The 14,993-nt window shown below is 43.7% G+C and overlaps 1 protein-coding gene across 1 annotated transcript; it reads left to right on the top strand.

Annotated features, from left to right (window-relative positions):
* The first annotated feature begins 3,247 nt into the window (after positions 1-3,247).
* On the top strand, positions 3,248-14,076 carry TXNDC15 (thioredoxin domain containing 15). Its single transcript, XM_036423813.2, is given in 7 exon segments — positions 3,248-3,394; positions 3,396-3,438; positions 3,441-3,524; positions 6,673-7,175; positions 9,056-9,219; positions 11,039-11,169; positions 13,401-14,076. Coding segments are annotated over 7 exon segments (1,191 nt in total). The 5' UTR covers positions 3,248-3,325; the 3' UTR covers positions 13,598-14,076.
* The last annotated feature ends 917 nt before the right edge of the window (positions 14,077-14,993 follow it).

Raw genomic sequence — 14,993 nt, 5'->3', positions numbered from 1 at the left:
TCAACAGTACAATGATTGAAATTTCTTTTGAGAACCAAATTTTTTAAACTTCAAAATGGACTCGTCCAGGCCAAAGTATTTTGTGGAAGAGCCACACTCAAGGGGCCAAAGAGCTGCATGTGGCTCGCGAGCCGCAGTTTGCCAACCACTGTCCTAATATATTAAGATGGTATGACAAGATGTTCCAGACTTGCAAAAAGGTCTTATGACTTAGCAAAGCAATTTAGGGAAGCAGTGTGCTCTGTCTTGAACTTTAGGTTGGGGTTTAGAAGCATGTCCTCTATTTTATAAAATTACTATTTTACAAAATACAGAAATTGAAAGGATCTACAACGGCATATTAGCATATTAAAAAATGTTATTTATTTAATTTTTTGCCCTGGCTGGTGTGGCTTAGTTGGTTGCAGCGTTGTCCAATACACCAAAAGTTTCATTTACTAGCTCTCAGCAGACCACTTTTCCTCTTCACGGAGAAAATTACTTATCTGCACCCATCCTTCCCTCCTGTTCCAATGGAAGAGATACCTAGTTCTCTGTCTCAAGTTTCCCCCCTCTGGATCTCTTCCCCCACTTCTCAGAGATTAGCCTTTCTTTTGTATCTTAAACCTCTCCCAATAGGATCCTTACTAGCTTTTAAATAAAATTAATTTATTGAAATCTAATGTTTATTTACATAAGCTATTACAAAAGTATTAACTGTGATTTCACTTGAAATGAGTAACTGATTGTATACCATAATATAAAAAAAGCCTTGTCCTGGCCAGGTAGCTCAATTGGAAAGAGCGTCGTCCTAATATGCCAAGGTTGCAGGTTCAATCCCTGGTCAGGGCACATACAAGAATCAATTTTGGGGGGGCGGGTAATACTGAATTATTGAAGGCGCTCAGGATAATCTCCTTTTGTTATAGCTCCAAGAATACCCAGTATTGATGAAATAATAATGAGTGCATTGGGTCAAGTGAAGTTCATCAAAATATGACATTTAAATGATAAGAATGGGAAAGGAGCGTGGAATAAAACTGTGAATATATGCCCAAAGTACTGATTTATTAAATTAATCGAAATATTCTCTTAAGATTCATACAAAATAAAATGAAATTATCTATTCTATTAACCAAAGGACTTGTATGCATGCATATAGCCTAACCAATGAACACAGACACCAGGGGGGTGAGGACATGAGGGAGGGGATGTGGGGGATTAAAGGAGGTAAGGACACATATGTAATACCTTAATTAATAAAGGAAAAACAAAACAAAACATGCCCTGGCCGGTTTGTCTCAGTGGTTGGAATGTCAGCATGCAGACCAAAGGGTCACGGGTTCAGGGCTACCAATGAACGTGTCTCTCACATCCTTGCTTCTCTCTCTCCACCCCCCCTTTCCCATTCTCTCTAAAAATTAATGAAGAAATATCCTCAGACGAATAATTTTTTTTAAAGGGGGGAACAAATTTAACAGTGCAGATGTGTAGTTGTGCATAACAATTCCAATAGTTATCAGATCCTATGTGAACAATCCCAGGTGCTGTGATGTTGGTGCATAGATTTCATGTCAGCCAAAGGAAGAGGATAATGTCAACTCTACTCCCCCCCCCCCCACAAAAAAAAAATCCCATGAAAATAAAACCAGTTTCGAGACAAGCTTGAAAGCAATTTTCTCATCAAAAATAAGTGCATGTGCCACCTGGTGGTGAGAAAGTCAAATGTGCATTCTGTCTTGGCTGCATTTATTGTCATTAAACAACAATTCCAACATCTGCCAATGTTTGTCTCTCCAAACAAATAGCCAAAGCACAAGCACAGGTAGGGAAAGGTCATAATAAAAAGGAAGAAGTCATAATTATGGGGCATCCATGTTGGAATGTCCAGATGAGTCATATCAGCCTCCTTTTCATTAATCCTAAATCCCCTTAATCCTCTATCCTTTGGCTTTTCATGCACCTTCAAAGTGGGTGTAGAGGAGGGTACAGGGAGAGAATAATTTAAAGAAGGAAAAGTTTGTTATTAAATGTACACTGTTGGGGGTGAGGGAGGTAGTCAAATGACTAGTGATCAATGCATTGTCTCATACTACTGGACCTGCTTGAGAATTTATTGTAGCAAAACCATGGCAGCCTATTTAGAATATAACATTCACCCATGGGGTCACATTGGTGATGCATCTTTCTGGCCTGACAATCTGTCACGGGCTACCATTTTGAAGTGCTTACTGTGCATCAGGAACTGTGCTCATCACGTTACATCTCATTTAATCCCAGAACTGTAGTTTCGTCCTCATTTTACAGATGAAGAACTTTGAGAAAAGTTACAAACCTGACCGACCATATACTTTTATAAATGTTGGAGATGGAATTCACCACATGGCCATAAAGCCCAGGTTCCTTTTAATGTTGCTATATTTACCAACACCTTCATATAAAGGTCTTTGAAATCTATTTCTATTTCCCACCCTCTTAAAATAAGTTTGAAAGCTGCACTCTCCACTCTGCTCTAAACTTGCTGTATTCTTTTTTTAGGAGACCTTCCCCTCTAACTGCTGACAAGGAGGCTCATCCTGTCTCAGAGAATATTCCTAGCTTCCCCGCTCTGTGGCTTTTCTCTGGAACGCACAGACCTGCCCCTCATTGAACCCCTCCCCTTCCCATCCATCTTTCTTCATTCTCGGCCCTGGCTTTATGCTCCAGGTGGCTTCCCTTCCTCCAGGACCCAGGCCTACGTGAAAAAGACGCCCCCAGAGCAGAGACCACATCACCCCCTTATGTTACCTTGTTTTCCACGCACCAGCTCTGTGCTGTCTCTCCCTTTTACTCTTTATCCAGCCTCAGATTTACCAACTCTGCTTTCTCCCACCTCCCTAATCTGCCAATGCCTTTCCTATAACCCTCGCTTACCTCTCCTCCTTTTATTTTAATGTATAAAATAAGCTGTCTGCCATTCCCAGAGCCTCTGCCCCCCCTCTCCCCCACCCCCTCCCCAGCCTTTTCTAAATCTGCTGAGACTTTTTGCTTCCCAGCAATTATTGTCAATGTGGGTCAAATAAACTCAGAAAAATTCTCCACAGGTTAGGACTTTTTTTTTACACCACAAAAACCAACCCAAACCTCCTGCCCTGAGCAAGGACTTCCTCTGGGAGGAGAAGGCACTCTGAGGGGCCCCAGGTCTCTGCTGGAACCCCGCCCAGAGCTGGGGGTTCAGGAAAGTTCATAACTTGGAACATCGGTGCTTGGCTCCCTTTAAAGACCCTGAAACCACGGCGCCCGCCCCAAGCCAGAGGCGAGCCGCCCGACACCAAGATGGCGTCCGCGGCGGCTGCCCGTTTCCAAGATGGCGGCGCGTTTGCGCATGCGCTCCCAGCCTGTCCGTTCCCGTCTTTCCTCCGGCGGGGAACCACATCTCCCGTAGCCGAGCGCCGGTTGCCCTTCGGCCTGGGCGGTGGTCCGGCCGCCGCCCCGCGCCATGAGGCTCCTCGGCTGGTGGCAGGTGCTGCTGTGGGTGCTGGGGCCTCCTGCCCGCGGCCAGGGAGGTGAGTGCGGGCTGGGCCGGGGCGGGGGCGGGAGGCTGCGGCCCGCCCGGACGATGGTCTTGCCGGCTCTTCTCTCCGCGTTGTCCCCCCCTCCTCCCCCCACAGCCCCTCGGTGACCGGCTGCGGTCCGCGGTGGGAGGCCCGGCGGAGCGGGAGGCCGGGGAGCCCCGCCACGGTCAGCGACCTCAGCAGAGGCTGTGGGCGGGGAGGGACCGTGCCCAGCGTTTACGGTCACTGAGGCTTTGTTATTGTGGCGGGCGCTTCGTTATTAATGCTAATAATGATCACGAACAGCCGGCAGCTGAGCTGCCCTTCACAGGAGCCGGGGGTGTGCGCAGCCCTTTCGTCCTCCTCTCTCGCCGACCCTGGGAGCTGGGCGTCCCTCGCATCCTCCTTTCAGAGAGGCCGGGTGACTGCCGGTCTGCGCTTCTGGAAAACGGCAGTGCCGGGCTGACTTGCAAAGCCCACGCTTTGCTTTGCTCCCTGCTCGAGCGCTTTCCTAAGAAGGTCCGTGTGCTCTGGTGCCTGTGTGAGGGCAGATGGCAGACACAGGAGACCCCCGCAGGGTGGCCCGCTGCCGGCCCGGCGTGAGCTCAGGGCTCCCCGGTGGGGATGGTGGGAGGGCAGCCGCTCCCAGGATGGCTGGTCCCGGCGCGGAAGCCTTCCTCTCACTGCTTTCCCCTCCACTCCTTTATGCGGCTTCGCTTGTTCATTCCAAACAGGGACGGGCAGGTCTTTCCTTTCCCTGGGTGTCAAGGTCCTTGCTGATCAGGGAGATGTCCCCTCTTGGAGGCTGAAGAAGAAGGAATTACTATCAACGAAAGCTCTCACTACGTGCCTGGTGCTGTGCTTCAGGGCTCGATGGGCATCGTCTTATTTCATCTTTAAATGCTTGTGAAGTACCGTAGATGCTGTCCTCACGGTGCTATAGATGAGTGAGCTGAGACTCAGCATCAATCAGACTTTTTCGAAAGTCGGCCAGAGTTGAGGAGGCACGATGGAAGCCCCAGTCTGCCTGATTGCACAGTCAAATCTCTGTCCTACCCTCTGTCACTACACTCAACCCTCAGCCTCAAAGAGGGGACAACTGCGCTGGGTGTCTCGTATGTCTCCCAGATCGTTCTCGAGCCTTCTCCATCCTGCTCTGGACCTTGAGTAGCTGCCCTGCTACTATAGAGTAACAAAAAGGTCTCTCCCGCCTTCTTGCTCCCTTTGGGTTAGAATGAGGGGGGAGAGAGGTCAGGGTATTGATTCTCTTAGCTCCCTCCTTCAGTGGTTGTCACAGGTTGGCTGTGTCCCTCCGCTTCTGGCCTCTTTTGTTGTTGTTAATCCTCACGTGAGGATATTTTCCCATTGATTCTTAGAGGGAATGAAAGGGAGGGGAGAGACAGAGAGAAACATCCATGTGAGAGAGACACATTGATTGGTTGCCTTCCCATATGCGCCCTCACGGGCCAGGGATCAAGCCTGCAACTGATTACATGCCATTGACCGGAATCAAACCCTGGACCCTTCAGTCCGCAGGCTGATGCTCTACCACTGAGCCAAATCAGTTATGGCTCGCCTCTGGCATTTTAAGACTGATCAGTGGTAACTGGCTTGCCCTCTGCTGTTATTGGCCCTGGCGTACCTTTCATTGTTTTTGTTTTCTCTACACCCAGCCCACTTGTTGGTAGTCCCCTTTTATTAAGTTCTCCTTGAATTGCCCAAATTGAATGTGCTTTCTGTTTCTTGGCTGATTCAGGGGACTGACTTGCATTTTTGCATTTAATGAGTCTACCTGCAGTCAGGGCCATATTCATGTAGACCCGAGGATAACACCAGCCATGGGTGGGTCATTGGTCATCATGGCCAGGCTGTGAATGGGGTGAGGACCTAGGAACCTTCACCAGCCTGTTTCTTTTCAGGATGGCAGAAAATCTGAGGCTTTTTATTTATTTTATTTTTCCATTACAGTTTACATTCAATTATTTTGTACTAGAGACCTGATGCATGAAATTTGTGCAAGGGGCTTAGCCTTCGCAGTCCGGCTTCATCCAGAGGGTCTTTCTGCTGTTTGGTCTAATTAGCATATTAGCTCTTTATTATTATAGGATTAGTTTCAGGTGTACTGCATAGTGGTTAGATAAATTTATACCAAATTTGCAGAGTTCCCTGCCCAGGCACTGAGCCCCTTCTGTCAAGACCTGTACACTGCTATATCTAACCTATATTGTCACCTCTTCCTTCTTACATGCTTTCCCATCAGCTTTATACATCCTTAAGTTTCTCCAATGTCCTAAAAACCAAAATAGAAACCTCCCTTAGTCCCTTGCCTGCCCATAGCAACTACCCCTTATTTCTTGTCCGCTTTCTTAGCTAGACTTTCAGAAAGAATTGTGTGTATTTATCCATGTAGCTACTATTTCTGGTGCTCCTCATTCTTGTGTGTGGGTCCATATTTCCATTCAGTATCATTTTTCTTCTGCCTGAAGGAGTTCCTTTAAAATTCTTGTCATGCGGATCTGCTGGTGAGGGATTCTTTCATCTTTTGTATGCCTGAAAAAGTGTGAGTGTTAGGTACTATTGCCTCTAATACTTTTGGGTGGTTCTTTCTCTGGCTTTGGGTAGTTTAGTCACATGCATGTGCTGACCAGTAGTATACTTAAGGGCCCCCTCTGCAGATTTCCAGAGTTCATGCTGTGAAGGTCTCCCATCTCCAGTGTTCTCTTCTGCAAACTCTTACCTTCCCAGGTTTCCTGCTTTCAGCTCCATTTCCTCAACTCATTGAGTCTGCTGGGCTCTGCCTGCGTCCCCCCTCCCCGAGCCGTAGTGGGTACTTTTAGGCAGTAAGCTAGATCAGCCGCAGTGCTCTCCTCATTTGCTTCCTGTTTCTCAGGGGTCACTGTCCTTTTTTGCCTAATAACTGGTTTTCTGAAACAGCGGTTTCACATATTTGACTGTTCTTTGGGTTGCTTTAGGAGGGAGTGTATATGTGGTCTTGTTACTCTATCTTAGCCAGAAAGCAGAATGTTTTTCATTTGCTGAATGAATGGGAAGGACAGCTTTTTTCTCTGTAGGGGAAATTTCATATTTGAGGAGAACTGTAACTCTTGGGGCTCATTTTTTTGGAAGTTAGATGTGACCGTGAGCATGCTGGCATGTTTAGTTGCAGAGAAAAGTGGTCACATATGGTCAGGGGAGGAGCAGCCGGACCCTGCTCTCCAGATGGGGACTGTGTACATGAGTGAAGAGGAGCCTTCACGTGGCCCAGTGGTCCTGGACACGTCAGCAGAAGAAGCCGATGCAGTGCTGGGGCTGGACAGCGAGGGCAACCACATGGTGATGCTGTCTGTGATTCCCGGGGAAGCCGATGACAAACGGAGCTCGGAGCCCAGCATCGGCACCTGTGCGGCTGGAAGGGAGGAAGACTCACCATGCCACCTCCCAGAGAGCCTCTTTTCTCTGGACAGCGACGGAGACGCCTTCCCGGACAGAGAAGAGGTGGATTACCTGCAGCATTACACGGAGCCAGAAGCAGTGGAAACTGACCTGGCCCCCACCGAGGACTCCAATCACACGGACAGCCAGAAATTCCCCAAGGTCAGCTGTGAGGAGAGAAACGTTACCGGGCTGGAGAATTTCACCCTGAAAATTTTAAATATGTCCCAGGTAAGAAAAAGTGACTTACTACTGTTCTTTTTGGCACATCTCTTTTTTATTTTAGTTTTATTTTTTGCACATTTGATTTTTTGATCCAAGACTATCAACTTTCAGGTGGCAATCTTGATCATATTGTAAGTAGGATAGTCTTCAGTGGCTGCATCAGTGAGAATGGATATAACTTGTGTCCACTATGCTTTTAGCCTACTTCAACGTAATCATCCTTGGAGTACTAGTCTCACCACCAGTCATCATGATAAAAAACCCAGTAGACATCAGAATCATAACAGAAGCCGCTTACAAAGTCTGAATTATAGCCTGGCCAGTCTGTCTCAGTGGTTGAGCGTCTACCGTGAGCTGGAAGGTCAGGGTTCGATTCACGGACACATGCCCAGGTTGCAGGCTTGATCCCCAGGAGGCAGCTAGCTGATCAATGTTTCTCTCTCATGGATATTTCTCTCTGTCTCTCCCTCTTCCTTCTCTCTCTCTCTTAAAAAAAAATCTGAATTATAAAAAATAATCTGAGTTGTTCAAATTGTAACTTAGCATGGTTTAGATTAGTGATGCCCCTTGGAAAAATGTTATATTGAGGAAAGTTTTTTCCTTCAAAGAATGTGAATCCATTGTTTACTCTTGACTGCTGAAACAATTGTCCCAAACCCAGCCATGTTTTTCCAGCTAGTTAGATAAATGGTGATTCCAAAGAAAATCCTGTGATAAAGCCTGATAGCTTTCTGTGGGATAGTTTCTGTAGGATGACTTTATGTCAGATGGCAGCATGAATGCAGAGAAGTCTGAGCTCTGAAAGCTCTGATTATTGCTGCTGCTTTTTTTTTTTTATACTAACCTGAGGATATATTCATTGATTTGAGAGAGAGAGAGGAAGTATTGGTGTGAGAGAGAAACACCAACCCATTGCCTCATCTGTGCCCTGAACGGGAATGGAACCTGCACCTAGGAATGTGCTCTGACTGGGAATTGAACCTGAAACCTCTTTGGTGTATGGGGACGAAACTCCAACCAGCCAGAGCCAGGACTATGATTGCTTCTTTTTTCCTTGTTTTTAATCCTCACCTAAGGCTATTTTTCCCCATTGATTTTTAGAGTGAGTGAAAGGGAAGGGGGAGAGACAGCACCGATATCAGAGTGATATATCAACTGGTTTGCCTCTTGCATGTGCCCCAATCGGGGCCAGGGATCAAGCCTGCAACTAGAGTACGTGCTCTTGACTGGAATCAAACCCACAACCCTTTAGTCTGCAGGCCAAAGCTCTGACCGTGAACCAAACAGATAGGGCTTCTTTTAAATGAGGGCATGTATGGTATGTTGCACACACATAGCCCCTCCAAGTGCAGGGTCAGTGCTGGCTTCAGACCCTCCCCATGCCTGAGCTCTGTGGGGCTTGTCTCATAGGTGCCACACACACCACCAGGAGGGAGCAGTTTATTAAACAGTCTGAGTTCGGGCGGTGGCAGGGATGGTGCACTTTTGACTTGAACTACCTTTGACCAAATACGTTGATACAGCTGCTCAGTACAGACTGGGATCTGCTGGGATGATAGTTTGGGTCTGAGACCACAGTGCTTTTAATAATGCCATTAGATTGTGCGAGATGCCCAATCAAAGGTTGGGACAGTGGCCTATACCCTGTGAGTACCTAGTATTTGGCTACATTATGAAAATTGCTCTATATAGTAATGTTGAGAAAGCTTAAAGGAAAGTGTGTAACTTGTTATTTGATAGTACTTTTCTGCTGATTGATGAATGCATGATTCAAAATCCAAAAGGTTTTATGGAGATATATTACAATTCCCCCCCCCGTACTTGGGTATCCTCCCAGAAAAATGTACATTTATTGCTGACTGTAACACTTGTTTCTTTTACCATAGGACCTTATGGATTTCCTCAACCCCAATGGTAGTGACTGCACGCTAGTCCTGTTTTATACCCCTTGGTGCCGGTTTTCTGCCAGCTTGGCCCCTCACTTTAATTCTCTGCCCCGGGCATTTCCAGCTCTTCATTTTTTGGCCCTGGACGCATCTCAGCATAGCAGGTATCTTCCCTTCGTTGGGTTTCCATTTCTGTCTCCTCCCAAATCATCCTTTGGGACGACTGGTGGCAGTTGTTTGGAGGTGGTAATTAAGTGAAATGCAGAGGAGGTAACATGAGCTTTTTAGAGGGATTGAAGGAAGGGAAAGGCAAGTGGGAGTGAGGAGTGAGGGATGCAGACTGACTGAGGAACTTGATGGCTCACTTTATGGAGGTCCCTTTTGAGGAAGGAGAACAGCTCTGTGAGGTGGCAGTGCAAGGGCCGGAGGGCTTCCTAGCATCCTGGCCAGAATGAATTAGCAAAATCAGTCACAAGTATGATCTTCCTCTGTGACTTTCATCCACAGTTTAGGTCCCCACCTTGACAGCTTAACTCTCGGCACTCCCGTTTTGTTCTACTTAGGATTTTTTGTCCTTTTTCTTCTCTTACGTTTATTTTTGCCTAAATATGTCTTAGTAGACTTTCAATAATTAGCTTTTTAAAATGACATTTACCATTGTTTTAGTTTTTCATCTTGTTTAGTGGGTGTCTTTTTTAAATCTTCAATAAGATAAGTTACCGAAAACATTGTTCAGATAGTATATACATCCCCTATGCTGTGACTATGCTTGGGTTATAAACTGCATGCTCCTCATCCTCTAAATCACATGTTCTTTAGCAGGTCACAAGGAAGTGTTGTATGTGAAAGGATTTGGCAAAGCTGGATGAAGGTCTAGTTGGTGTGAAATTGAAGTTGAATAAAACTTGGTTAATTTGTGCTCCATTGATTTTTGGTGTAGGTAACTGTCAGTGTTTACCTTAAACTGACTATGAAGAAAGAAATTGTCCAACAAATTAGTAATTCTCACAAGGGCTTCAGGGAAATATCTAAGTGGCCTAGCCTAGGAGAACAGATTGACAGGAAGGACAGTCCAGGTCAACATCCAGCTTTGACCGGGCCCTCCACTGCCTCCAGGCTGGCAGGGCTGGCTCTATCACCTGCAGTACTGTGATCCCTAACTCCCCCCCTTCCCTCTCCGCACCCCCTTCCCTGCAGGCTTTTATCATCTGCTTTGTTCCTTCATTTCCATGCATCCTTCTCAAGAATAAAAGATACTTGTTATTATTGTATATGGCAGTGTGGGACGTGCGTTTGTCTCATATATTAATATTTAAGTTAAAGCATGTTTACAAAAGAAAAAATCCTGATTATCCAATATTACTAATGGGAAAAACTGAAGTTTAAAGAGGTGTAATAGTTTGCAGGTTACACAGATTACTTGATTCACAAACAGAACTGAGCCTTGAACCCAGAATGTTTGGAGCTCATACCATTACTTTGTATTATGAAAAGGTGAAACAAAACCACTCAGGTCATGTTACTTCCCAAGCATCTTGCCCTAATTGTGAACTTCCTGGTGTGTTTGTTAGATCATAGATTCCTTTGTGCCAACTTTCCCAAACTAATTGCTTACCAGAAGTTGAATCCTTTATGAGAGATGGAGGTGGGCATTCTGGAGAGTGTGAAATGTCTTTGTCAAGTAAATTGACAGTGTGTTTTTGTCCGTGAGTTAGAATCTTTGACCTGGCAGTTAGGAACTTACATAGTGGAGTAACTGTGTCACGTGTAGTTCCATATTGTAATAGAAAGCACCTCAGCAGAACAGAAATGCCCCCAACTGTGACACATAAGGAAGGTGGGCAGAACAACTATGACGTCTGGAGTTTGAGTATCAGAAACCTCCATATAAGACCGATCCTATCTCATTTATTGCCATCCATTCTCATATGGTAACTGTGTGAGAAAGCCCATGTTAATCAGTTTTCTGTCCTTTTCTTGTAGCCTTTCCACCAGGTTTGGCACTGTAGCTGTTCCTAACATCTTGTTATTTCAAGGAGCTAAACCAATGGCTAGATTTAATCATACAGACAGAACACTGGAAACACTGAAAATCTTCATTTTTAACCAGACAGGTATGTAGGAGTAATAAGCTGTAGAAGATTTTTTATTCCTGGGGGTATGTGCCTTCTGTGGGTTCTGATCTGCTATCATCCTTAAGTGAAGGATTCAAGATTGCTTTGAGATGTAAAAATTCTAATAAACTTGTATGTGCCTATTAAATGTCTCTCAATCAGTAATAAGCATAACATGAATAGGTAATTTTAATATGCTTAAAAGTTTTTTTTTTGTTTTTTTTTTTTTAAGGACAATACTAGCTGGTTTGGCTCATTGGATAGAATGTTGGCCTGTGTCCAAAGCTGCTTAAGGATAATGGGTGTAATCCATAGCAGCCTCAATAAAAGGGATAGCAAGGCCAGAGCCTTCCCACTAGAGGTTGACTCCTGCCTGGCCCCCATTTGTCCCAAATTAACTTAAAAAAAAAAAAAAAGAATGTTGGGCCTGTGGACTGAAGGGTCCAGGGTTCATTTCTGGTCAAGGTCATATGCTCATATTGCAGGATCAATCCTGAGTAGGGGGCGTGCAGGAAGCAGCTATTAATGATTCTCATTAATATTGATATTTCTATCTCTCTCCCCCTCTCCCTTCCTTTCTGAAATCAATAAAAATATACTTAAAAAAGAAAATAAAAAAGGACTTTGAGATAGAATTCACATATCATACACCTGTAGATACCTCTTTAAATCCATTTTTCATTTGAGTGTAATATTTACACAAAAATATGCATCAGTCAGTAGTGAACTGGGTGGTGAATTTTCACAAAGCGAACACCGTGGGTAACAATACTCCGATCCAGAAAGAGAATAGTACCAGCCCCGCTTTAGCACTGCTGCTCCTGCCCTCTTCAGGGATGACCACCATCTTGACTCTCAGCACCACAGACTACTGTTACCTGTTGTTGAACTTTATATTAATGGAGACAGAGACTAGATTGTATCTGGCTCATTTCACTCACTTAAAAATTTTTTTTTTAAAAATTGATTTCAGAGAGTAAGAGAGATTGAAATATCAATGATGAGGATCATTGATCAGCTGCCTCCTGTGTGCCCCTACTGGGAATTGAGCCTGCAACCCAGGCATGTGCCCTTGACCAGAATCCAACCCGGGACCTTTCAGTCTGCACAGGCTGATGCTCTATCCACTGAGGAAAACCGGCTAACACTTCACTCTTATATCTATGGGATTCATCTGCATTGTTGTGTATGTTTATGTTTTTTGTACTGTATAGTATTCCACTTATTAATCCATTTGCAGATGCTATTTTAATTTCTTAATATTTGCCAAACCAGATGGCCTTGTACATGGAAGAAATTTCCTTCATTGGAAAAGTCTATTCCTCAAAAGCTTTTAACATCTCAATAATAAGCATCCATCTCCTTCTTAAAGTATATTCCCTGAAAATAAATACAAATTATAACATACCTTCCTTACATATTAAGTTGTATGTAATTACTTATATCTAACAATAAATAGCAAAGGGCTTGGTGACCTCATAGGAGAAGAAGGCTTGTTACCAGGTGGTTAGCTATTTCAAGTCTTGTCATTCAGATTGATATGGAGAAAGGGAGCTATTTTATTCAGTGCTCCCAGAAAACCCAGGATACCAATGAAATCTGTAATCACCGATTCCAGTTGTTATCTGTGCCAACAATTCTTTTAGTAAATTTATTTAGAAGCATTTTGTATTTTGCATCACTTGTTTTTTTTTTAATTATTGATTTTTTACAGAGAGGAATGGAGAGGGATAGAGTTAGGAACATTGATAAGAGAGAAACATCCATCAGCTGCCTCCTGCACCCTCCCACCCCCACTGGGGATGTGCCCACAACCAAGGTACATGCCCTTGACTGGAATCGAACCTGGGACCTTTCAATCTGCAGGCTGACGCTCTATCCACTGAGGCAAACCGGTTTCGGCAACATTACTTTACTTGTGAAAACCTTCTTTAGACTCCTGAGAGTAGCTTTACTAGTTATTTGTTGGACTTTGGTTTCAAAAGACAACTCTTACAACACCCTGATGAGCTCACAGAAATTCTAGTGTTTTAGCTTGGAACAGCGGCATGGATTTCTGTTCCTTTGATATGGTGGGGAGAAAGGCAAGTTACAAATTACACCGACAGATGAAACCCATCCCAGATATAGTACCAGTGGTATTTAAGACTGCATGTCATGCAAAATATTTCAGAAAGATCTGTAGCGGGTGTGTTTTCTATCTGATTTCAAATAATTGTTCTCTCTTGCAGGTATAGAAGCCAAGAAAAATGTGGTGGTAACTCAAGCCGACCAAATAGGCCCTCTTCCCAGCACTTTGATAAAAAGCGTGGACTGGTTGCTTGTATTTTCCTTATTCTTTTTAATTAGTTTTATTATGTATGCTACTATTCGAACTGAGAGCATTCGGTGGCTAATTCCAGGACAAGAGCAGGAACATGTGGAGTAGAGATGGACTGAAGGAAGTTGGAAAGAGGAATTTCAATCCTTCATTTCAGAAATTAATGCTGCAATTTCATACATCTTCTCCAATGAAGAGTTGATTTACAACTTCAAAGAATCATGCATTTGTTAAACTGTTGAATGTGTAAAAAAAAAAAAAGTATAAACTGGTGTTTTAACTCGTATTGCAGTAAGCAAATGTAAAAATATTCAGTAGAATTCACCATTCTTGTTTTTCTATTTGAACATAATCCATTTTTTAAGGGAATAATCCGTTTGAAATGTGAAGATGTATTTTGGTGGAATAATGAGTAGAATGATATTTCTGCTTACTCTATGGAAGGCAGAAATAGGACTTTCAGATTAGAGAACTCTTGATTCCTTACATGTCTAAAAAGGTTGGTTTTCTGTTCATTTGCAGTTTCTCTATCTGACTTTAAGCAGGAAAGTATTGTTACAGAAAGAATAAACTAGAATTGATAAGTATGACTTTATAAGTAGCAATTAATGGGAAAATAAGAGTCAAATATCCTCTAATTTCACTAAAAGAATTTTAAGTGGCTTAAGTTTTTTTCTGGGTAAGGCAGCTATCAGGAGAAAGTCAATGATATTATCATAACTGAATCTTCTTTAGTGACAGTTCTGTGCTAAAGCATAACTTAATTTTAGTCATAGTTATCTAACCAGCATGCATTATTTGAATCTTAAAATGTTAGCACTGTGCTAGGTTTAGTGATAGCCAAAAGAAATATAAAACACTATTCTGGCCCACAAGTTAATCTAGTCTAGTTTTAGGACACATATAGAAAACAGATAACATGTCTTTTATACAAACTTTTTGAAAAGCTGTTTTTAAAAGGTTCCTTAAATTCAGATATGACATCTGATAACATGATGATACATTACTTTTATACTGATTGTATTTTATTTACTTATTTAAAAATATTTTTATTGATTTTAGAGAGGAAGGGAGAAGCAGAGAGAAACATCAATGATGAGAGGGAATCATTGATTGGCTGCCTGCTGCACACCCCACATTGGGGATCAAGCTAGCAACCCGGGCATGTGCCCTGACTGGGAATTAAACCCTAACCTCCTGGTTCATAGGATGATGATCAACTACCGAGCCACACCAGCCTGTCGATTATTTGTGTTCATTTCATAAGGCACCCTAATTTTTTTTTAAAATATATTTTATTGATTTTTGTACAGAGAGGAAGGGAGAGAGATAGATAGAAACATCAATGAGAGTCATCGATCAGCTGCCTCTTGCACAACCCCTACTGGGGATATGCCCGCAACCAAGGTACATGCCCTTGACTGGAATCGAACCCGGGACCCTTCAGTCCCCAAGCCGACGCTCTATCCATTGAGCCAAACCGATCTTGGCAAGGCACCCTAAA

The sequence above is a fragment of the Pipistrellus kuhlii genome, unplaced genomic scaffold (assembly GCF_014108245.1).
Source record: "Pipistrellus kuhlii isolate mPipKuh1 unplaced genomic scaffold, mPipKuh1.p scaffold_m20_p_8, whole genome shotgun sequence".
In the NCBI taxonomy this organism is placed as follows: domain Eukaryota; kingdom Metazoa; phylum Chordata; class Mammalia; order Chiroptera; family Vespertilionidae; genus Pipistrellus; species Pipistrellus kuhlii.
Note: the sequence above shows the minus strand (reverse complement) of the source record. Positions and strands in the feature narration are given on the sequence as shown.